The sequence below is a fragment of the Athene noctua genome, chromosome 16 (assembly GCF_965140245.1).
Source record: "Athene noctua chromosome 16, bAthNoc1.hap1.1, whole genome shotgun sequence".
NCBI classification, from domain to species: domain Eukaryota; kingdom Metazoa; phylum Chordata; class Aves; order Strigiformes; family Strigidae; genus Athene; species Athene noctua.
Window position 1 is genome coordinate 7,002,631 of NC_134052.1, and position 22,947 is coordinate 7,025,577.

General features: G+C 35.6%; 1 protein-coding gene across 9 annotated transcripts; it reads left to right on the forward strand.

Moving 5' to 3' along the window:
• The first annotated feature begins 523 nt into the window (after positions 1-523).
• On the forward strand, positions 524-21,699 carry LOC141966842 (translocating chain-associated membrane protein 1-like 1). 9 transcript variants are annotated; one of them, XM_074920010.1, is made up of 14 exons: positions 620-709; positions 3,056-4,159; positions 5,778-5,838; positions 6,475-6,507; positions 7,493-7,619; positions 8,197-8,315; positions 9,239-9,355; positions 9,441-9,499; positions 10,278-10,362; positions 10,665-10,735; positions 10,820-10,924; positions 13,002-13,145; positions 13,954-14,114; positions 17,082-21,699. In XM_074920010.1, the coding sequence occupies exons 5-14, from the start codon at positions 7,595-7,597 to the stop codon at positions 17,153-17,155; spliced, it is 960 nt and encodes a 319-aa protein (XP_074776111.1). In that variant the 5' UTR covers positions 620-709; positions 3,056-4,159; positions 5,778-5,838; positions 6,475-6,507; positions 7,493-7,594; the 3' UTR covers positions 17,156-21,699. The 9 variants fall into 9 exon arrangements, 8 of the variants coding, with proteins under 8 accessions (XP_074776107.1, XP_074776108.1, XP_074776115.1 ...); XM_074920014.1 differs by lacking the exons at positions 3,056-4,159; positions 6,475-6,507 and adding an exon at positions 4,481-5,609 and having other exon boundaries at positions 607-709; XM_074920011.1 differs by lacking the exon at positions 6,475-6,507 and having other exon boundaries at positions 613-709; positions 4,008-5,609.
• The last annotated feature ends 1,248 nt before the right edge of the window (positions 21,700-22,947 follow it).

Genomic DNA, 22,947 nt, shown 5'->3' on the forward strand with positions numbered 1-22,947 from the left:
ACGGCTCAGCTCGGGAGGGGAATGGTGAGGAGCCGCTTCCCGCCACTTAGGCGGGTCGCAACCCTGGGACTCGTGAGGAGAACGGACCGGCAAAGGTGCTTCGCAGGCTTTAAGGGAACGGAGCTACCTGGCCGCCGCTGGAGCTGCAGCGAGCGCAGCCTCCGCAGAGCGCAAACGGCATCGACCCGATCCAAGGGCCCCGCTCCGCGGGCCCTCCGCCGGCGGGAGCGCCCCCAGCGCCCGGCACGTACCAGGCCCCGCCCCCTCGCAGCTCCGCGGCGGCCTTCCGAGCAGGCCCCACCCACCTGCTTATGGGGTTGGCCGGGGTCCGTGTCATTCATATGGGACCCCGTCTCCCGCCGTAAGTGCCCAACCACCTCTTTAGAAACCGCTCTTCCAGACCGCCTAACGATTAGTTGTCAGGACTGCCAATCGCAGGCACTCTTAAGTTTGATTGGCCGGAATTCGGAAGGGGAGGGGCCCTTTGGGCCGGCGGTGTTTACCGTGCGTGAGGTGACGGCTGCCGGGCAGTGGGGAGCGGTGCCGCTCCTCCCGGCGGGCCTGCCCGGCTCTGGGAGCCGTCACCGGCATGGGGCTCCGCAGGAAAAACAAGAGGCTGGTGGTGCTCAGCCATGAGTTCGTCATTCAGAACCATGCGGATACCGCATCCTGCCTGGTGATGGGCTTCCTGCTGGGGCTCATGTTTGAGGTACTGGGCGGGGTGAGGGGGCCGCTGGCTGCTGAGCAGCGCCTGGCCCTGCTGTGGGGCAGCCGCGGCGCCCTTGGCTTCCCGCTCTGGAGCTTCCCCAGTACATCCCCCCGGTCGCTTCAGCCTGGCTGTCAAGCGGCTCTGCCCCACCCCTCTGTCTGCCTTTTCCCTTCTTCCCTGCAGGGTTGTGTCCCTGTTTCTGTTCAACCCCGAGGTCTGGCTCTGTGACACCCTGCTCGGGCGCCCTCCTCTCCGTGTCTTGGCTGTTTTCCGAGTGCAGCAAGTGTCACTTGTCTCTCTGTTCTGCCCCAGCTCACATACTCCCTAGTGCCTTCTCTTACTAACCTGTCTGCCAGTTCCCGCTCTCACTATGCAATCCCCTCTTACCCTCCTCAGTCAGATTGTTTCCCTTTTCTCGTCCCTTTTCCTTCATTTCTGCGTATGTTTCATACCTAGTAGTCTTTTACTCAGTTCCAGTATCCTGAGTTATGAAGCTCCTTAAGCCCCTTTACTTAAAGCAGAGTCGTTTTATGTCTTTGTGTTGTGTCTACTTTTTTCTTTCCCCCCCCTCCTCGCCCAGTTCAGGAGTCCACGTGGTAAAGCATTAGGAACACTGTTACAAAGATGGTTTCAAACGGTCTCTGTTGTTTTGAGCACGCTTAACCAGATGGTAGCTAAAAGCTGCTCGTCACCCTTTTGCACCACTGCTCAGTCTGTTGCTGCTCGTTGGTTCAGCTCCCTAGCGATGGATAATCTGAAGAAAAATGTGGAATTAAGCAGTCTCAGTCTAACTTCTGAATTCCTCTTTGACTTTGTAGTTGAAGATTATTATAAAGTTCATTTCCATGTGCAAGCTGCTTATTAGTTTCTGGGGTGATGGATTAGGCATCTCTCTTCGGCATCTTTTTCCACACTTTTGGAAAAAAAACACGTGTATGTGTTGCTACAGGAATATTTTATGTTGGTGTAGAGTATGAGATAAGCTTGTTAAATAGAGTTTAAATTCTGGATACAAATATTAAATACTTCATTGAAATGTTATTGTTATTACGACTTAAATATTCTACTGAAATATTTCAACATTTCCCATCAATTGGCTGGGTTAAAAATCAGATCATTTAAAATTAAAAGTACTGTTAAATTCTGAGAAAATACTTACATGTAGATGTTGTGCCTTTTTTTTCTTTAATGTATCTTAACCCACTTCTGAAAACATTAAGGATACTGGACAGAAATAGAGAAAGCAGTTGTGATGGTCAGATAATTTATTTCTAAACTGAGGTATAATAAGTTGTGTCATCTATGGAGGAGTATGTCAAAAGTTAATATATTAAATGCAGAACTCAGTTTTGGGTTTTAAAAAAAAAAAAGAAAGCGAAGTTTGACAGCTCAGGTGATAAAAGCTTTAAGAAAGAAAGTAAATGTCTCCACCTGGGATAAAATACATCCCATTTGAGTTCCCAAATGGAAATTTTTATCTATCTTTATAAGTGGTACTTTTAAAAGGATACTGCTCTGTATCTTTTTGCTGTTAAAAACAAGTATGTTTTCAGGAGTTCCATCTCTGAATTCTATTTGTCTTAACTCAGGCTTTGTATGTGCCATGGAAATTACATTTCTGTAACTCTACAGATATTGGAAGGGACTGTGCAGGTCCCCCGGGATGAGCATTATTGTTTTGATGAAGGTGATTTCTTTCAGAGGAAAAAGAATGAATCAATATTATTTACACTCAAGATAACTAGCAAATAATGTCATTTCTAGTCAGCAGAATTCTAAAAGTTCAAAAGCAGACTTAGACTAGTGTTGCTTGTGATATGTTTTTATTGTGCTCATTTGAATATATACTATTATACTTCTTATTGTGGAATTTAAACATCTGCATTTCCTTTTTGATGCAAAAATTACTTTTTTGTTTGAGACACCTTTCACTTATGCTGAGGAACAGTGGTGCCATGTAACAGGTTAGACTTCTGTATTACTCCTCTGCCTCATTCACCACAGAAAGACATACCGAAGTTATTTGAATGAAATCTATATTTCTGTTGCTCACTAAGTTTCATACCATCTTTATAATGGGTAATCCAGTCTGCCAAACAAACAAAACTACTGATGTTTTTCCAGTAAATTTTGGTGACATTTATCATGATTCTATATTGAGTGCTTCATAAGTGGTACTGAACTTGCCTACACAGCTGTTATATCTGTTTTCTTTCAGTCTTGATTTTCTCTCCATATTAAAGTGGAATTATTTTTAGGTTTTAAATTTGAAGCACTGAAGGGCAATTTTTTTTTTTTTTTTATATCTGTTCTTTTCACAGCATTTTATGCTTCCTGTGATTTCAGATGCAACTGTCAATGACAGATTTCCAAATCTAGCCCATGGTACCATAGGTTATACACTAGTGAGCTAAACAATGTGTAAGTGAAACTTTTCACAGTTGACTACCTATTGAATGATTTGCTCGAGCTTACATAATACTATAGAAAATACTGGGGTTTCTTTTCTAGGTGATGTTCAGTTGCCCATATCCAAGAGACCATCCAAAACCCTATACATATGTTAAAATTAGAAATCAACATTGGAATGTCACAAATTCAGTTCTAAGAATTTCAAGGGGAATTATTACATGTAAGGTTGTTTATCCACCTTAATGGTACTTTCCTGTGCCTTAACTGTGCCAATTATTATGAGGTGTGCAGGGAGATTCACTCTGATTATAACATAATGAAAAGTGGAGGTTAAATTTTAGTACTTAACTGTTGTTTTCTTTCTTGTGCTTTTCCAATAATATTTATAGTCCTTTGTGTGCACAAGCCTACTCATTTTCTTGACAACAGAGTGGCCCATGTCATCTAAAGAAACCTTTCTTTTAGTATTTAAGGTTCTTTTCAAGCTTCTAGTGTAATCTCAGAGTTTCATATGATTTCTTTCCTCCTAGAACAATTTATACCATCTTTGTGGCTATCTTACCACAGAATACCGCTTAATGGGCTCCCATACTTCCAGCAGAGTGAAAAGCTTGTAGAATTATGTTGTATGCTTCATGGACAAACAGAAAAGCTAACTTGCTTACCACCCTCTTCTCCCAAAGAGGATAAAAAAAAAAAAAGCTTACTCTACTCTCAGGGAAGTTCCCTAATGAAGGGGTCTGCTTGAAGTTACATGGTGTTGCCTGAAAGCCCTTCGACAAGGGAGAATGTTGCTGTGGGCTCTGAGCGATGACTTACTGAAAGCAAGCATGTTTTCGTTAGGTGCTGACGACATCAACGCCTATGTAACTATCTATATTTTCAGTGTCTTTCCAGGAGCAATGGATTTTTCACACTCATTCTATGAACATTGTAAGTTGGTATTGATGCTCTGGCTGTTTATTCTCCCCATCAAGCACACAAAAGAACTTCTGTAGCTGAGCAGTGAAACGTATTAGGAAATTCATCTGTGTTAAGGTTAATAGAGTTTTCTCCTCCTTTCTGTTTTGCCGGTCAGTTTTAACTTGCATAATTTCTCTGTCCAGTTCACCACACCAGTACTTTTGGTGTCACAAGTGTGGGACAGAGACAAGCAGCAACTGATAGTAAAGAGAAAGGCAGGATTGCTCCTTTTGATGGTAGTGCTGCCTTGCAAAAAGTTAAATTGTTCAGAGAACTGCAGTGTCTGAAAGTCAATTTTATATGCCAGAAAAATTGGTACTTTTGTTTTCCTTAATGAGACATCCTCTTAAAAGCACTCTTCAGTATTATGACTGACTCTACTTCTTAATTTCACAGGTGCGCTCCCAGTGTTCTGAAGCGATTTGCTGCCTTTTTTTTTTTTTTTTTTTTTCTGCTGAGGATCTTTGCGTTGCTGTGCCTCTTGCTTACTTTGTAGCTGGATAAAAATACCTGTTTTATGTAGTTCTGAACGTTCTTAATTACAGTTTCAGAAATTAGATGGTGGAACATCTGAGGAAAACAGCTTTTTTAGTTTTTATTTCTTTGGTTTAAGTCATATCGATGACGATCAGCTTAAAAGGAAGCATAAAAGATACAAGAATGTATTTCTTTTACATCAATTTTCAGATTGTGCCTGTTTCACCTCTCTGATTTATGAACTAGATAGCTGAGTGCTTGCGAACATAATAAATGTATTTGCTATTAGCAGCGTAGGATGTAATTCCATATTGCTTTTTTTTTTTAGCAGAGGAAACAGTGATTTATGTTTATTTTTTTTTCTTTTTCTTCCCTTCCACTTATATCCTGTGTTACAACTTAACCACTTTTTCAGTTATATCACCACAACTGTTTGTGTTTGAAGGTGTGCAAGCCCGATAATGAAGTTTTTTCAAGTAAACTAAGCAAACATTTACCTCTTATCACTTGGTTGGAGGGTCATACAGTAATCCACATTATAAATAGTTCCATTGTGACAGCTAAGGGCTAAATATACTGCAGCATGGGAATGGGAAGATATTTTGTAGAGGTAGGGATAGCTGAAAGTGTTGTTTTGTTTAGGGTTTTTAAATTTTTTTTAAAAAGCAAACCTATTTTTTCCACCTGAGGAAAAAAAGTAATGTAAAAGTATACCATTGGTTACTTTGATTGTACTGTAGTTTTTAGAAAATGCTTGATTTATCACACAAGAAATTGATGAATCTTATAATCTTACTATGATGTTTTGAATACTCTATTTGCTTATATGGACACTTAGCCATAACATCGCTTTTTTTAATATCTTTCAAAGTTAGGTGAAACTTTAATTTAGTGAGTCTTTTAACTTTTGAAATAAATGAAAGCCATTTATTCTTCTAAACACTTTAAAATATTATTTAGTAGAACAGTGACTAATCTGATCCTTAGCTAAAAGGATATAATTCAAGTCCTGACCCTATGCAGCAAATGTTAAAGGATTTGCAACAAGGTGAGCTTCCACATTTGTGGGAGATTAATAACACTTTTGGGACCTCTTTGATTTAAATCATGTGTGGGAGAACGTTTGTTGATGGTGTAATCTTCTAGTTTTGGGTGTTTATTGTCTAGCTTGTTTGAAAAATCGGATACTTTTTCCTTGTTTCTTTTTGAATTCCAGGTCTCAGCCAAGTACGCCATCATCTTTATTGCTGTGCAGTACAATGTCACCTATACCACTGGTGAGATTAAATCTAATCTATTTTTTTTCTTGTAATGCAAGAGCTCAACTATTAAAAATTACTCTTCTTCCCCCTGCCCCCCCCACCCCCCAAGCCTTCGATTCACTTCACTTTTATCATATCATATGTGTCTGTCTGTTTCTGGGTTTACTAATACTATATTCGCTGAAACATTCTAGTGTTTTCTCTGTTGATTGTGAATAATATGGCACTATTTTTCCCGTAGTTAACTCTGCTACAAACTTGCATTTTAATATGAAAAGCATGTATTCTTTTCAGTTTTTGATACAATCAACAGGAGTTATCAAGTAACAGAATATTTTGGTAATCTTCTACATACCTCTTGCTTATTCATGATTTCTGATGTCATTAGTAATGGATTTTGTGGTGTTTATTTCAAAAATATCACATTATCATTCTCAATTAACGGATGTTACTGATTCAATCATGCTTTTAAATAACAAGGGGAGAAAGTACTGTTTTGTGGTTTTTTTCTCACAAAATATTTCCTTTTTTAAATCTTTTGTACCTGCTGTACTACTTACAAGAGACAAGAGTGGTAAGCAGCTAGTGGAACTTCCTTATTTGATAACTTAATTTTTCTTAATAGTATTGATAACTTTCGTTTCTTTTCAGGAATTAATCTGCACAATGTCTTGGAAAAAATAGGTACTGTGGTAGAAGTATTCCAGATGGGGAACTAAGGTCCAGAGAAATTAGCTAAATCTGTGACTTCTGTTCTAATCTTAACTTCCAAACTTGAGACCTCTGTGCTGTGACCGTACCAAATAACGTAACACTCTGACTGCATTGAATATGTTCAAAATAGTGCATTGATCAACTTTTGCTTGCAGTAATGAATATATATAAATTTTTGCAAATGTTTCCTGAGATGTTTAATGTTGGACTTCTGGTGTATTGATATTTGAGCAGCATCAAGTAAAAATCTCCTACAGCAGAGACAAATTAAAATCCACGCTGGTTACGAAGAGGCCTGTGATGTTGCTTCTTCATATTGTTTGGTGTATGTGTGTGTATATATACATGCATACAATGGAATGAACAACATATAGCTTCCTTGAGTTTTAGTAGGAAGTGTGTGTGACTCCTGCACAAGCAATTTTGAGGTGTTAACTCTGGCCTTCTGAAAATATCACATGAATATATTACTAGTGAAGGTCCATTTTAAAAACAGCGCTAGGGACCAGGCAGAAATAGAATTTGCTATGCAGTTACTTGTTCGATGATCATATCACAAGCTGTTTTCAAACACAGAAATAGGACATCTGACAGAGTTATATGGATGTCCTATGCATTAGGGCCTTAATGTACCATTCATCTTACAGGAAGCAGTAATTGCTTCCTTGACACCTAGCCTAGCTTCCTTTAGGGGGGTGGGGAAAGTTGTTTGATGTCAGTATTTCTGCTGTTTTGCATTTGGACAACATAAACAGAGTTTGACAAAGGGTAGAAGTCTTAAAGAGAACAAAATTCCTTGATGTTTATGAAAAGTGGTGGCTGTATAGATAAGAGACATCCAAATTAATGCCCTCTCTTAAGTGAAGAGAGAAGAAGAATGTGTTAGACATGTTAGCCTGTAAATCAGGATGAGCGTGGCTCTTGATTAGTACAAGTTCTTTCTTTTCCATTGCAGTGTCTCAGATGCATAAAGAAAAGTGAGGTTGTTATAGTGGGTGTGGGCCAAAGGAGACACCCCTACAAAATAAGGCTTCCTCAGGTCTACTGCTCCTGATACATGCTTTTTAAATTGAATTTCATTTGTAAGTTCTCCCATACTTAAACATGGTAAATACAAACATTTGAAGTATTTCTGTAACAGTGTGAATATTCTTTTTTTTGGCAATTTTGGTTTTGATTTATAAGAACATATTACTAATTCTGGGGAAGTTGTTACTTACCAATGTGTTGAACTACTAGGGTTTCCAGTATATGGTTTCTTTTTTGCTACATATAGTCATGCTTCTTAAGATGCAGTCTCATTTGATCTCTAACAAACTATAGAGGATAGGGTCTTGGTGTGTGGTTCTTTTCTCTTTTTTTTTTAGGTTTTTTTTTTCCTTTTTTGATGGCTGAGATGACAGAAATGGATTGAAGATACAGCTCAGTGTATAATGCTCTCAATAGTTGGTTCTAGGCTTATAACTATATCATTGTATTGAAGGAAAAGAAGTTCCAAGTTTTCTAATCGGGCATAAAAAGTAATTTTCAACAATGTAAGACTTATAAGTAGTATTCTGTATCAACATAATTTCCAAGAACAATGGTCCCTGCATCCCTTCTTCAGTTGCACAGAGTGCTCCTTCATAAGAATGTAAAAATACACACTTTTTTTTTTAGGTGACAACGGTGAGCAATTTCATTTTTATGACTATGGTCCAAAAGACATTGCCACAGTCGTCTTCTACATGCTTGTAGCTATTAATCTGCATGCTGTAATCCAGGAGTACATATTAGATGTAAGTTTATTACTGGGATTTAATTTACTTTTGTAAATATGTTACTTTTACACATCAGTTGCTAAGAGTTTTTCTTCAGGTGAAGTATAAGCTGTGGTACAAGGAATGGTTTAGCATTTAGAAGCCCTGTTATGATCGATCCTTTTGTTCTTTGACAAAAATGCAAATAGACCTTGGTTTAGTGGTGGACTCAGTAGTGTTAGCTTAAGGGTTGGACTCAATGATCTTAAGGGTCTTTTCCAACCTAAATGATTCTATGATATTTTTATAGTGATATTTCCTCAATTTATTAATGGTATAAACCACTGAATCTTTCTTTCAATTAATATAATTTATATTTTTCTATAAAAACAGACATTAAATATTTATGCCCTACTCAAAATATCTGTAAATGAGGTCCGTTACATTAGATTCATAAGATGATTCAGAAGATCAGAAATGAAAGTTACTCCAGTGGTGGATTTCTGTATGTCAGCTGAGCTTCGCCTCAGAGTGAGCTCAAATTTTACACCAATTCAGGTGCAAAGTAAAATGAATTTGTTAAAGACATTGTGAAGACCATCTATTACTGAATGGTCTTAGAATGCCTTCACAAATAGGTCATCTGAGCCACAGAAGCTCAAATGGTTTCAAGTGTGTAAAGAGATTTGAAAAATTTAGCAATATGACTCTGTTTACAGGGGGGGGGGGGAAATTTGTCTGAATGCATTATCTGAATATTGTCCATGTGAACTTTACCATAGTGGCAAGTCTTGTTGAAGCTAATGGTCATGCAAAGTGCTGATCAAGGTCTTAAATGGTGGGAGTTATGTATTTTGTCTGAGGAATGGGAGATTTGGGAAGAAAAGAGAATTCAACAGCCAACTCCCAAATAGATTTCTTGTTTTAGAAACTACATTTATTAATCTGTTTTTTGTTTCTAGAAAATTAATAGACGTCTGCATTTGTCAAAAACAAAGCACAGCAAATTCAATGAATCGGGACAGCTAGCATTTTTCTACTTGTTTTCATTTATATGGGGAGCAAGTATTTTGAATGCAGTAAGTCACTCTATTTACTGTTTTTATTTAAAAAATAGTCTTAAAGTATTAAGAAGGTCCTTAAATCAATCGCCTTTTTCTTTAGGAAGAATTTGTGATGAACCCAATCTCACTCTGGAAAGACTATCCCCATTCTCGTATGCTGTAAGTGTTCTATTCTCAATGTGAAAAAAATCTGGTACTTCTAATCACTGAATATTTAACCACCCAAATTTTAGGGAACCACTAATAAGGTAGTGACATTGATACCTTACAAGAATGACAACTAGATGAAAATACTTTCTTCTGTTTGAAAACTGTCAGCTGTTTTAGCCAAAGCTAGGTTTTGATTAATTGAATATCTATCCAAAAGATACTTAATGTGTTCTTACCTTCCTTTAATTTAACCATGGTAGCTGGGTTAAAGTGGAAGTGTTTGCAAGGTGGGATATGTAATAGGACTGCTGAACTGTTTCACGCCAAAGAAGCATGTTTGTCAGAGACTGAATTTTCAAATTAGAGGGGATTTATAGCTTGATTTGTTCGTTTGTTTTAAATGAAGATGACTTACAAAGTTGTATTGTTTGTCTGGTCCCCCACCATTTTTTCTCAGGTGCCTGTGATAGAGGGAACAGGGATAATATACAATTTTTAGAAATGGAGTTCTGCTGCTCACAGGATAAAATGTTTCTTTGTTAGTTTTTTTGGTGTTTTTTCTTTCCTGCTGTCTTTAAAGGTGATTCAGAACTTCCTATCAAGAAGGTTATGGATGCTAATTCAAAAAACTGTCACCACAGAGTTGTTTTGTATTTGTGATTTAGGAATCATGAACGGTAATAAATCAGAATGAATTAATTTAAGATAATGAAATAAAAGCTTGTATCTCATGTTGAAAACTTGAAAACGCATCATCCTGTGTTTTCTTAACTGAATTATTGTTTAGTTTTCAGGTAAAATTCTTCTATATTTGCCAGATAGCCTATTGGCTTCATGCACTGCCAGAACTATACTTCCAAAAGATCCGAAAGGTACGGGGAGTAGTTGTCAGTACAGTTAAATATCTGTGCTTTCCAATTATTTGTATTAAAATTTTTGTTTATACTAACTATACAAATATTTACATATTAATATTTTATATTAAGTTATTAATATTTTTAATTGCTTGCATTTCTTATCTAATTTAGTCTAGGTGGTCTGTAGTTTTTTATTCAGATAGTATTTCCAGAAATTTATAAAGTAGTGTGAAAAATAATTAAACCTAATGAATGATATGTTTTGGTTTTTTTATAGTTAAACTGTAACAGCATTATTATAATTTCTCTAATTTTAGGAAGATATTCCAAGGCAGCTATGTTATATTTGCCTTTACATTGCTCATATCTCTGGTGCCTATATATTAAAGTAAGTATTTGCATATTCATTTTGAATAGATAGATCTGTTTTCTTTATAATGTCATTAAAATTTCTAACTTTTCTGTTACACAGTTTGCAGCATTTGGGGCTAATTCTGATGGTACCTCACTATTTAGTGGAACTCATTTTTCATGCCTCACGTCTTTTCTACTTCAGTGATGAAAACAAGCAAAAAGGGTAAATCTTGCATGCATTAATTTAAATTCAGAACTTTGCTTAATAATTGCCTATAAATGGATTTGCATGTATGTAAAGGTACTCAGGTAGCAAACACTATTTGTTCAATGTCCACTATTGCCCGCTTTGAATTCACAAGCAAGTCATTGTCATTACATAGGGTCGAGGCAGCAAATACACTACTTCATGATCATCATCATAAGGTTTTGCTAAAGTCCCGTCTCGGGTATCTGTGTATTGGCTTCAGATTCTGTAAGTTGCCTAGTTGCCTGTTTGCTTGAATGTTCATAAATGTTTGTAATGTAGGAACACTTGCTTTTAAAAACAGTTAATAGAAGAAGTAGTAACAGCAGCATTCCCTGTAAGTTCTTGCAGGTATCTCTCCTTTTGGTAAGGTGAGAAGGGGAAGTCTCTATGCAACAGAGAATGCAGTGTCTCAAAATGTGTAGTTGATGAGATGTCTTTAATGATACATCTCTTAAGTAAGATTCTCAACTGTTCTGAGAATTAATGGTATAAAAGTAATGCATTTCAGAATGGAAGGAGATTGAGGAACTGCGATATTTAACTGTGTGGCATGCTAGGAATCATTTCACCATTTGAATGCAAAGTCTTTTGGAGGTTCTAGTTTAAATAAAGCAGCCTTGTCCCATTTATGTGTTCTTGTCTCTTATTCTTTCTTCCTTTTCTGAGTGACTGCCCAGCTGGAAGAGATTATCACGAACGCCTTGCTTTCTTTCATGCAGTCCCTTTATATAGGCAGCCTCCCTTGAGGCACTGTAATGCCGCTGCTCTTTCTGGTCTTTTCTGAAGATTCATTTGTGTTGCTCCTTAAAGCTAACATTTTAAATAGGTATGCTGAATGTCCTTTGCAAAAAAATCTATGTTTACTGATGCAAACAAGGAAAGCGGGAAAAAGTTAGCTCATCTTTCACTTGTGTGTCATATTTAATTGTGAGAATTTTGGAGCTATGAGTTTATCTGCTTTTCATTATATCCGTCCAAAAGCATGAAGGCTAAATACACTGATCAGAAGAACGTATTTTCCTGTCTTATGAAGACTCTGATGGTCAGATAAATAGCTGTCTGTCTTTGGTTGGAAATCAGTTATCTCATGTGCAATATTACCACAGTTTAAATAACTGGAATGGAAATTGGTTTTCATAGCTGATGAATTGTAGAAGTATTTGGGGCATGTTATTTGTATTACAACATGTAACACTTATAATGTAGACTGTAGAAACAACACAATGACAAATACTAGGTATTTTTCCTAGCTCAGAATTTGTTTCTTCTTACAGTTCTACATCCAGATGTTGTAGCTTTTCTCAAAATCTTTTTTTGGTGGAGGATGTAAAGAGTGCTTTTTAAGCAGTCTTGCTTATACTGTGAGAGATTTGAAGTATGTTTTCTTTAAGTTTGATATTAGTTGAACAAGCTGATTTTTTTTTTCTTTTTCTAATGGAAATTTTTGAGATACTTCTTTCACATCGGTAGTGTCTTTTTTTAATCCATTCATCAGTCACACAATACGAAGTCTTTTTCCTATAGAAATCTTTATGGAATAACAGAAATAATACCAATTTTCTAAATTAATTATTGTCAGCTTATTAAAACTGTTCTTTGGGTTTTTTCCGTAATCTGCAGATTTTCAGCATCTTTCTCTGTTAGCTGTATTGTGAAATAATTGTAATTTCTTACTTTATTAGCTATCTGATTACCTTCTCATCCTATAAACATCTGGCTGTTAAAAATTACATACATCATCCAGCTGTTTAATAAATGTATATTATACCTTTAGCATCAGCTCTCTGGCTTTATAGTATCACCATTATTTATAAATGGCTTACAGCATGAATGCCAACTTGAGATGCATCTTTTTACTTTGTTGTACTTTCTAGTCAAAAGACTGTAATGAGGCAGGACTGGATGTTTGCAGATCACCAGATTTTTTCTGTAATTATTGATCTCCTCCATGGACATTTCCCTATTGTTGCAGTTCTTTGTATGTTTGACTTTATTGCAAAGAAATGGACTAAAAGGAGAAAGCACATTAATTTCATTATTTTGTTTTCAGATTTACCATTTGGGCTTTACTTTTCGTAATGGTGCGTCTTTTGACCTTAACATTATCTGTCCTCACATTTGGATTTGGTCTGGCAAGAGTAGAGAATCCAGGTTTTTCCATAGCAGACGGCAACTTCAATGTACTCCCTGTGAGGTATAACAAGGCTAGTAGACATTCATGTTTGTATAATGTGGCATTTCAAAATATTTTTTAATAAAGCAACCCAGGATGATAATGTATTTTGAAGACTTTCCCTGGGTGATGTTTTCCTCTTGAGTATTTAAGGGAAGGGAAATTTTGTTCTCTTTCCTATTGTCTTTTCACAACAGTGGTAGAACAAAATTTATGGGAAGTAGAAAAGAAGAAAGAAAAAAGAAACTTTAAAAAATTGATTGTTGATAATAATCTAATTAACACCCCCCACCCCCCACCCCCCCCCGTGTCTATAGTATCATTTGGTGATAAATACCCCTAATTTTTTAATTAATCTTCTGTTTGATACTTTCTTAAAATATTTTTTGTCTTTTGTTCATGCTTGTTAAAGTTGTTACTACTTTTTCAGCATAAGCTCATCACTTTAGCATTCACCCTTATAACTTAATGCCCGTAATTAAGCGTGTGGGAGGGATTTTGAATCTACATGATTTCTCATTCATAGATTGCTCGTCAGAAGGGGCCTCAATGACACAATTCCCTGTCAGCCATTGAAAGCTATGGTCATGACTTCTTGATAAACCTGATTGCTTCTAGCAATATTCTTACATACGATTTCCATTCACTTGTGTGACACACCTTGTCTTGGGTAAAGCCTTCTGATACATCTGGTTTGCCATGGTATGAAGATTTTAATTGTTTCAATAGTAGACTTTTGGAGAAAAAAAAAAAATAGGTACAGATTTGCAGTCTATTAATGGTTAACTGAAACTTATCTAACTGTCTCCAAAATCTCAAATCTTATTAGGATTGGCTGCCTGGGTGCTGTTTGTCTAACACAGGCCTGGATGATGTGGAAATTTATAAATTTTCAGCTGAAGAAATGGAGAGAGCATGTTAAGAACCAGATTCCAAAGAAAAAAATAACTAACACAAAGAACAAACGAACAAAAAAGGAACTAAACAGAGGTCAGTGGCAAAATTTTTAAAGTTGTTTCTAGGCCAAATGTTTTTATACCAGATGTATCATCTTATATCTTTCTGTAAAAGAGCAAAAACATCTGTCTTTTGACATGCAGAAAATATAGATAATATAGCTGCTTCAAACATTTGGGCTTGTTCTTCTTTAATTCCATATTGGTAACAGGATAGCACGCAGTGTGCTAACTGTATTAAGTGCTAGTCCTGGGTAGTCTTAAGGATTATTCACTGAACTCTATGTTAACCTAAACACAAGGAATATGTCATGAAACTGGTCTTAATTCCAGGGGTTTCTTAAAATTTTAAATAGGATTTTTACAATGCTGCTAAATTTTTTTTAGATTTAACATCAGAAAAAGAACTATCATATGAAATCCCTCATGTTTTTTATAAATTCTGCTTCTATAACATTTCAGACCATTAAAATTAAGTTTCTTTGTTCTTCTATATAAAGACACATCATGTAAACAACATCAGACCCACTGGAAAAGAACTCAAAAAGGAACATCATAGTAGCTGGAAAAGGACAACTAATGGAGAAATGCTCTTAATTATATGAAACTGTATAATTTTCAAATTCCAATGTTATATCAAATTAGTTAAATGGGAGTTACGAAGATTTGGTATAGCGAAATCTTGTATTCTTGTTAGCCTAGAAACAACTATATATATATGAAACACTGGATAGACTTCTGTATGAAAGATGGGAATCGCTTCTGAGATTTGTGTAGAGTCTTGAAAAATGCGGTTTCTTGGGCCTTTTACCGCAGGCTGGCTCTCTTTCTGAAGTTGATCTTCATGTATTTGTTTCTACTAAGATGGGTTGAAGCTCTTTGCATTCAGAGTTTACTACCTGAGTCAGCATTAGCTGAAACCAATTGGAAGATTCTATACCATAATGGGGTCATAACATTGTTTTTCTTTATCATTCTGGAGCAGCCTTTATGCTCTGAATGTTATCTGTAGATGCTTTTTTCTTTTTTTCTTTCTCCAGTCTTGCAGATACTTCTCTCATTTCCAGATGAGTAACTTCATTGCTTTTTCTGTGTTTTATAAAATTAGTGCAATTCTTAAGTTCCCAAGTTGACTACACTTTGGAATAGCAGAAGTGATGCTATAGTTTGATTTCATGTTTGCTTCAATTTAGTAAAAGAAAGAATAGCACAGGCATTACAGCTCTCTGACTGAATATGTGGAAGGATGTTGTGTGCTGTTCATCTTATTTCTAATGGCAAAAGTATTCGTACTTGTAGAAATTCTCTGAGAGCTTGAGTTCCACTGAAGCTAGTATAGTTGCAGGCATGAGCCATAAGTCCTTAAATAGACTCCTCTTGTCCGCTAGCTCTTAAGATAAGAATTCAGACTCATTTGCAATTAACATGTCTCTACAGTGGTTAGGCATGATTTTCACAGGATCCCAATAGAATAGGAAAAGAATATGTATTTGAGGTTGTTAGTGTGGAGAGTGACATAGCCAAAATAATCAAGTTCAGATTTAATTGGCAAAAGAAGGACTAGAAGTGTACCATAAATCCTTCATGTACTGCTTTGTTCCATCTGTCCTGTTGCAGCTGCTCTTCATGCTGTGGCCTGAGCTGCTTATGCTCATGACAGACAAAGCTAGAAGTGCGAAATGTCAGACTGTCTGGGACAGTGCATGCCTTATGGGAGTAATACTAAGAATGGTGTATAATAGGAAAAAAAATACTAAGGAATCAGTAAAAATTATTTAAAGAATAACGGAGAACAACTAAACTAAGATCACAGTTAAACTAAGATGTCACAGAAGAAGAGACATTGATTAATAATTAGTAATTATTCAGAATATAATCATGGTCAACTGGCACTCAGAAGAAAGTTTACCAATGGGGCCCAACAAGTTTCTGTGCTGACATATTCATTAATAAACTGTTGAGATAACAAAGTCTATGAACATAAGTATTCTGAATTTCTTACAGTAGAGAGTTGCAGAAAGATCTTGCAAACATGCAATAAGTAAAAAATGGCAAATTTCTAAATTTCTATGCTACTCAAAGTAACACATATTATGGAGGGAGGGAAAAGAAAACATTTTATACATATACAACAATGGATTTCAAACTAGCATTTGTCTCATGAAAGATTTTAAATCACTGGGTTTTTTTTCCTGCAAACATCACATCAATTCCTTGTTGCAATAAAAAAACCTAAACCAAAATCCTCAGCTAGAATGTACTATCCATTGTATAAATCTCTGTGTGTATCTACACCCCAAAAATTATGTCATGTTGATGAGCCCATCTGAAAAGACTCAGACCACTGCCAGAAAGAGAGAAAAAGGTGACAGTAAGGGGAGAGACTAATTACCACCTAGCTCAAAAAAATGTCTGATAGGAGACACCATAGAGTTCTAAAACCTTAAGTGATTTTGAGCAGGTAAATAGCAAATTACTGTTTGGTATTTCTCATAACATAAGGATAGACAATTTTAATGTAGTAACATGCTTAAAATGAACACAAGAAGGATATAAAATACAGAGAATTTGAGGAAGTAATTTCTGCAAAAGTATGGATTGAGATTGAATTCCTAGGGTTCAGTCTGTCAGTGGCTAATAAAACAATGGTCTAAATGCAAGTTAGGCCTCAGGAAGTCACCGAGGTTCCCCTGGAACCTGAAAGAACTTTTGTTGGTAGGACCACTCTGTATTTGCCCTGTTTTTAATACTGCTCATGAAGTATCTGTCACTCCTGGAGTTAGGAGACTAGACTTAGAATCAACTTTTGTCTGATTCCTGTTCATATCAATTTTGTATAGTCAAAGTTCTTAAACATTTTACGTACCTAACTCTAAGTTAATTTCCACTGCAGCAAATACTTAATGCTTCTTTTTTTTTTTTAAAAAAAAATCCTGTTCAGTTTGATTTTCACGTGAAGGAAAATTGTGTTTGTTTACTGTATTTTAATTTAAAATTACAGCTAACTTTGTCAATGGAGCAGCAAAAGTTGAAGGTGGAGTATCACCAAGAATAAGAAAATCAAAACCAGTATGAGAATACAAGCAAGTATCAGAAGACAACATTTGATAGAAGACTGTGGCTTAAAAAACTGACACTGCAGAGCTATTACTTGGATGTCTTATTATTTCAACGGACGCTACAGGGTTATATTTTAAAAATATTTTTGTTAATTACCCTACATTATGACAGGGTCATCTTTGATCTATCTTAACCAAGTAGTCATCTCCAAATTTCACTTAGCTTTAACAATGAAAACAGATGAATCAGTTTGAACTCCTGGTTCTGTGATCAGAAGTTACTACGTTGCTCTAATAGTTGCATTGCAGACACTTCAGAAGGCTGCCTAAATCGGTTATCTGTCTATTCATTTGTTTTTATAAAATCAAAATTCTGTACCAAAAAGATCTTACCATGTCTGTTCCTCCTCCCTCTTCCCTCAAGATTTTTTTCTTTATTCATCTTACATGGAGTAAGAAGTTATATCTGAAGTAGCCTGGTAAAAAAGCAGAAATTGTTCTATACCTGACTTCTCTTTAAAAATTACAGATACAGAGAGAGGGCAAATTCTGACAAGACATCACTAATCTTCCAGTATAAAGGGTGAGACCAGTGTTTAGTAAAGATGCAACTTGTATGCCTTGGGAAAAATGCTAGACTGCCTGTTGGATTATTCTGCAGTGGATTGTACTGTCTTGTATGGGGCAGGGATGGGAGGGAGGAAAGTAGCTAATTAATCTGTAGGATAATCTTATCCCTTTTGAAATAAAAGACAAAACTTCTAAATATTTGTGAAGAGCCAGTATTTCATGCTTGCAATCATATATGCCTTGTTTTTTCTCCTCAATTGTGTCATTTGCCTTTAATTTATGACTGATGTGTCTTAAACTTCCAAGTCTACTCAGATGTTCAAGAGGTGCTAAAACAATATTACAATGCATGTTTCACCAAGCATAACCTTTTTTTCTTTCTTAACCTATAGATAATAATTTATTTTAGTCTGACTCAAGGGTTTTATGTCTATGAAGATATTAATTTGCTCCTTATGTGAACACTTTATCTGGATATGATTTTAATATTAATATGATTATAAAAAGATTAATGGTATTTTTGTAAGTAGCCTTCATAGATCTGAGGCTAGTATCTCAATGTTGGATAAGTTTAGTGAACTCACTTTCTTATTTGCCGTAACTTTCTCTCTGTGCAAATAGTTTCAGGAATACTATATTGATTCACATAAGCCTGTACATTTCTACTGAAGAGGTTTACCATGGAACTAGATTACATTTGATAGTATTTTTAATAAACTTGTGTAATAATGAATGCCTCATTCATTAAAAGTATCATCTTTTAAGCAGTTGGGTGAGATTTGCTTAGATTTCAAGTATTAGCATGCTGCTCCTAAGACAATATTTTCTTTGATGTATCCTGCAACTGTAAGTTTACAGTCCCTGTAGATATCAATTTATACACACCTAAGTTACCAGGTTTTCAAAAGTGAATCCAAACAGTGGTTTAGGTGCCAGTATCCAATTCCAGGCACGTAAAACTAGACAATTTCACATTCATTTTTTTGTGCGGATTGCACAGTGTAATTACGTTACAGACACGAATATAGTTTCACTGAATTTACAAATAAAAAAGTGAGCAGGTTGGTGCAACAACTAGTTCATTAACAAAAAAAAAAAAAGCAAGTGTATGTGCTTTTAGAAGTAAACTGAATTAAGGCAGTGATTCTTATGATTTTTGTTTTTCATTGTCTTGCTAATAGCCTGTGAAAGCTGAAAGGCAAAGTGGTTGTTAAATCAGATGAAGATGGTTTGTTTTTCTTTAAATGTCATATTTTTTGCTTCTGGCTGAGTGGGACTGAGGAGTCAGAAAAGTAGAACTCAAGTGAAAACAATGAATTCACAGGAGTACTTGCTTTAGGTGTATTTTAAGCAACTTATTTCTTTTTTAAATTTACAAGACTAATGATTCTGAGTTTATCTCTGCAATTAGTTTTAAAAATCCTTTTACACTTTAAAATTTGTTGGTTAGAAAAAACTGCCACATTCAGGGATTGTTCCATGTGTTTAAGCACAATTTTATTATAGGGAAGGTGTGAGACATGGGAATTCATAGTTGATAACCTAAGTGCTTGACAATTTCTTTTGAACTGCAGTTTTCAGAAACATTGCCAAAAATGTCTAATGTCTTTGAAAATACTTTAACCAAATACTTAAACCAATTCCAAACCTCTCATGTGACAGTAAGATCTGAGGTCAATCCAGGCATCATCTTACAAAGTCAATGAAACAAAATGCACAGTAGAATTTTTGGCTAAGCACTTCTGTATGAAGGAGATCTAATTAAAGCTAAATCTAAGCCAAGGGTAATGAGTACTGCAAAGTCATGTTTATGTTGCAGAGGATCTTCAAATGTCTTAGAAACACATGTCCTAAGTGCCATGAAACAGGGAAGATGGAAAGCCTATGGCTTGAGGTCTAGGGTAAAGACTGCAGTGTTAGGGTTGTGTTTGGGTGGGGTTTGTTTTATGGATTTCTTTTGTTGTTGTTTGGTGCTTTTTTTTTTTTGTTACTTAAATACAGATTTGTCAGTTTTCTTGAGAACTAAGCTGATAGTTTTTCACTTTCTTCATTATTATGAATGCCACATAGAGTAACAATTGAATTAGACACTGATTTATTTTTTCCTGTTTGAAGCATGTAGCCTTTGCTGAAGTTGCATAAAATCTGTCAGCCAATTCACTGTTCCCTAGTGATGTAATATTATAATGAAAGATCCTATTAAGCTCTTTCTACATTTATTTTAAAATTTTAATTTAAGTAAATCAACACTTTCAGAGCAACTGTATATTTTATCTTGTCACTATCTAATTGCAAACTTAATTTGTATGTCAGAGGTACTTAGCAAGTAGTCACATGCCCCTCAAAATATAAAATATTACCGTACATCTGCTTTGTTGGGAAACTGAAATTAGGTCCTCTTATTTCTAACTTTCCTTTCCTCCTAGTGGGTATGTAAGAGTCGTTTTATCTCCTGAATATTGTTTTAAAGATAAAAGGAAGGGCATCTTTTAGGCAGTGCAGAAAAGCTTATGTTACAAATCTGTATCTCTGGTTTTGAACTATATAATAGGAACGAACAGATTGTCTTGGTTTTAAAAGCAGAGTAATAAACTTTCTTTAGCTGATACATTTTACATTCTTGCTGAGGTTTTGAGTTGGCTACATGAAGTGGAACAGAGTGGAGGTTGTATGGTGGCATAGCAGTGTGGACAATAGTGTTGCTCTTGCCTGCACCTGTTCGAGTCCACTAAAAACTAAATAGTTCAGAGTAGGTTTTAAAAATGCAGGATGCTTTCTGGGAGCTGGAGTTTTAAGCAAGTTTGGAAAAATGCTAGTATTTCTATATGCTCAGTCTTGTTGAATGCTATGTAACTGTAAATAATTAGTTGGATGGAGAAGACAAGGTTTTATCTATATTTGCTTCTTAATGTTAAAATGAGCTGTTACATCTACTTAAATTGAAAGCACGTACGTACTGCCTTTCTTAAGCCATCTGAATGTTGACTTTTACCACAAAAAAATTCTAGTAGTTAAAGAAATGGGTAAAACCACACCAGGATTGTAAACCATGAAATTTTAGATACTTAGCTTTAAGACTCAGTAGCTGGAACTGAGCCTACAAATTTACTGACCATGAGCAAGAGAGAAATGTTTACAAACTAATATTGTTGTAACAGCGAAAGCAGCAATGTATTCCAGATTACACTGAGTAATGCATGACTGTCTGACTGCAACAAATATAGTAGTTTGTTTTTAATTCCCCTTAGGATGTATTTTCTTCTTAGTTGACTTGTCTGTCCTTTTTCTGGTTAAACAATTATTGTTGAAATGTGTTGGTTTTAAAAAAAATGCATTACGAAAAATGAATTTGCATAAATCATTGTATAAGGTAAAATTATGGTTTAGTGAAAGGTTGCTGAGAATATGAATTATTTTACTGAAACACTCGTTTGTTTTACGTGTTTTGTTTTACACTATGTTTTACCTCAGGATTTGTTGATTGTTTAATATATAATCAATAATCCATAGCACAAGAGCCAAGTTTTGAGCATATGTAAGATTCCCATTATTCACTTGATAAGATATTGCTAAAGAAAACTTCCTCCATTTAAAAATTAGTTCTCTAAGGATGTATTTCTGATGCATCTAGTTTTACTCTGTAATTTTGTTTATTTGTTGCCATTAAATAATCTGGGTTTTTTATTAAACTAAACCAGTTACTCTTGATAGTCTGGTCAATTAGGCGGATTAGCCACACAAACGGGATTGCTAGTCTAGGAAGAAGTTATGTATGTACTTTGGATTTATTAAAAAAAACAAAAAATTAAAATATACTCCAGTTCTTTGACACTTTCACCCGTTTCCTATAAGTGCTTGTTTTCTTTGCTTCTTATTCCATGCCGAAACAACTTTCTTCTTCAGTCCCTGTGATGTCTATATGGTAATTTCAGGGTCCTTTGTACACCAGATGTTCTCTACTCCAGTCAAGCAGTCTGTAATCAATCTGCTGCAAACTATTAGTGTACAGAAGAAAAAAATCAAAACAATAATAAAGCAAGTTAAAATTTTGCAGTCATCAAAAAGTGCTAGTTTGCAGAAAACATGGTGGTAATGTGACAAACCTTGGTTCTGTTTAACCTAGTTAGGTAGGGAACCCAGAAATAAAGTTTCTTTATAAATATAAAAAAAAAATCTAAACCCAAATATTTGGGGGGGTGGGATTTTAGGTTTGGGGGACCAGAGTGAGTTGTTTTATTTTGTGTTGTCTGTTTCTAATTTGGGAAGGGAAGAAGGGATGGAATGTAACTTCTGTGCCAAAGTATTGGAAAATGTTACAGCCTAGAACTGTTGGTTTGGTTTTTTTGGTTGTTGGGGTGTTTTTTTTGAGGGGGGGGGGGGGGGGAAGAGGTGTGTTAATGTAAATGTTAATACTTCCTTGCAAAACATTTTTTTAAATCTTTTTTTTTTAAAAAAAAAAGTCCTGTTAATAGATGGAATGGAAAGAAATCTAAGCTCATGTAAAACTTGTTTATAATGAGTGATTGTTGATCATTAGTGGGGGTTTTTTTCTGTCTATGAGCAGAGAACAATTAAATGGGCTGAAGAAATGGGATGTTTCTCTTGCACTAATTGTCCAAACAGAAACTGATCTTGGAAAAATCAGGAGGCAAATCAGTCATATAGAGAGATGCCCATGTAGAATAGAAAACATTTTTTGGAGAAGAATAATAGATGATGGAAAATGATGTCTGCCTGGGTTACTGTCACAATAAAAATTAATGGTAGTGACCAAGAAGTGAGCATTGGGTTATGTTTCACTAAGTCTGTGCTTCCATTAGCCTTTTTTTGACTGAGAAAATGTGGGACCAGATTTGATTTGATGAGTCTGTTACCTGACTTTAAGCTCAATTTATGTATGTTCTTGTGTACATCTTTGTCCAAATTTGTAATGTATTTAGGCTTCTAAAGTCTGCTTTTAAAGGAATATGCACCAGCAGGTGGAGCAAATAGATAAAAAAGTTAAATGTTACAATTCTACAGCTACAGTTACTATCAACAGCTTCTAAGACAAGTACAAAAATTTGGGGGATGTCGTCTTAATTTTTGTAGAACATCACATATCAATGAAAAATGAAAGCACTTTATCACTGTATCCCGCACTATATGAAGTCAGAACAAACTTTGAAGTTACCTGTTTATAATTGCTATAACAGAAACCAAAGCTTAAAAGGGGGAAAAAAAATACAGTATTTGTAC

Bases quoted from the DNA above. Each gene is read 5' to 3' on its own strand.
- LOC141966842 (XM_074920006.1), top strand. From the start codon at position 590: ATGGGGCTCCGCAGGAAAAACAAGAGGCTGGTGGTGCTCAGCCATGAG. The intron at 9,356-9,440 runs GTAAGTCACTCT...CTTTTTCTTTAG, and splicing joins GAGCAAGTATTTTGAATGCA to GAAGAATTTGTGATGAACCC. The intron at 10,736-10,819 runs GTAAGTATTTGC...TCTGTTACACAG, and splicing joins TCTGGTGCCTATATATTAAA to TTTGCAGCATTTGGGGCTAA.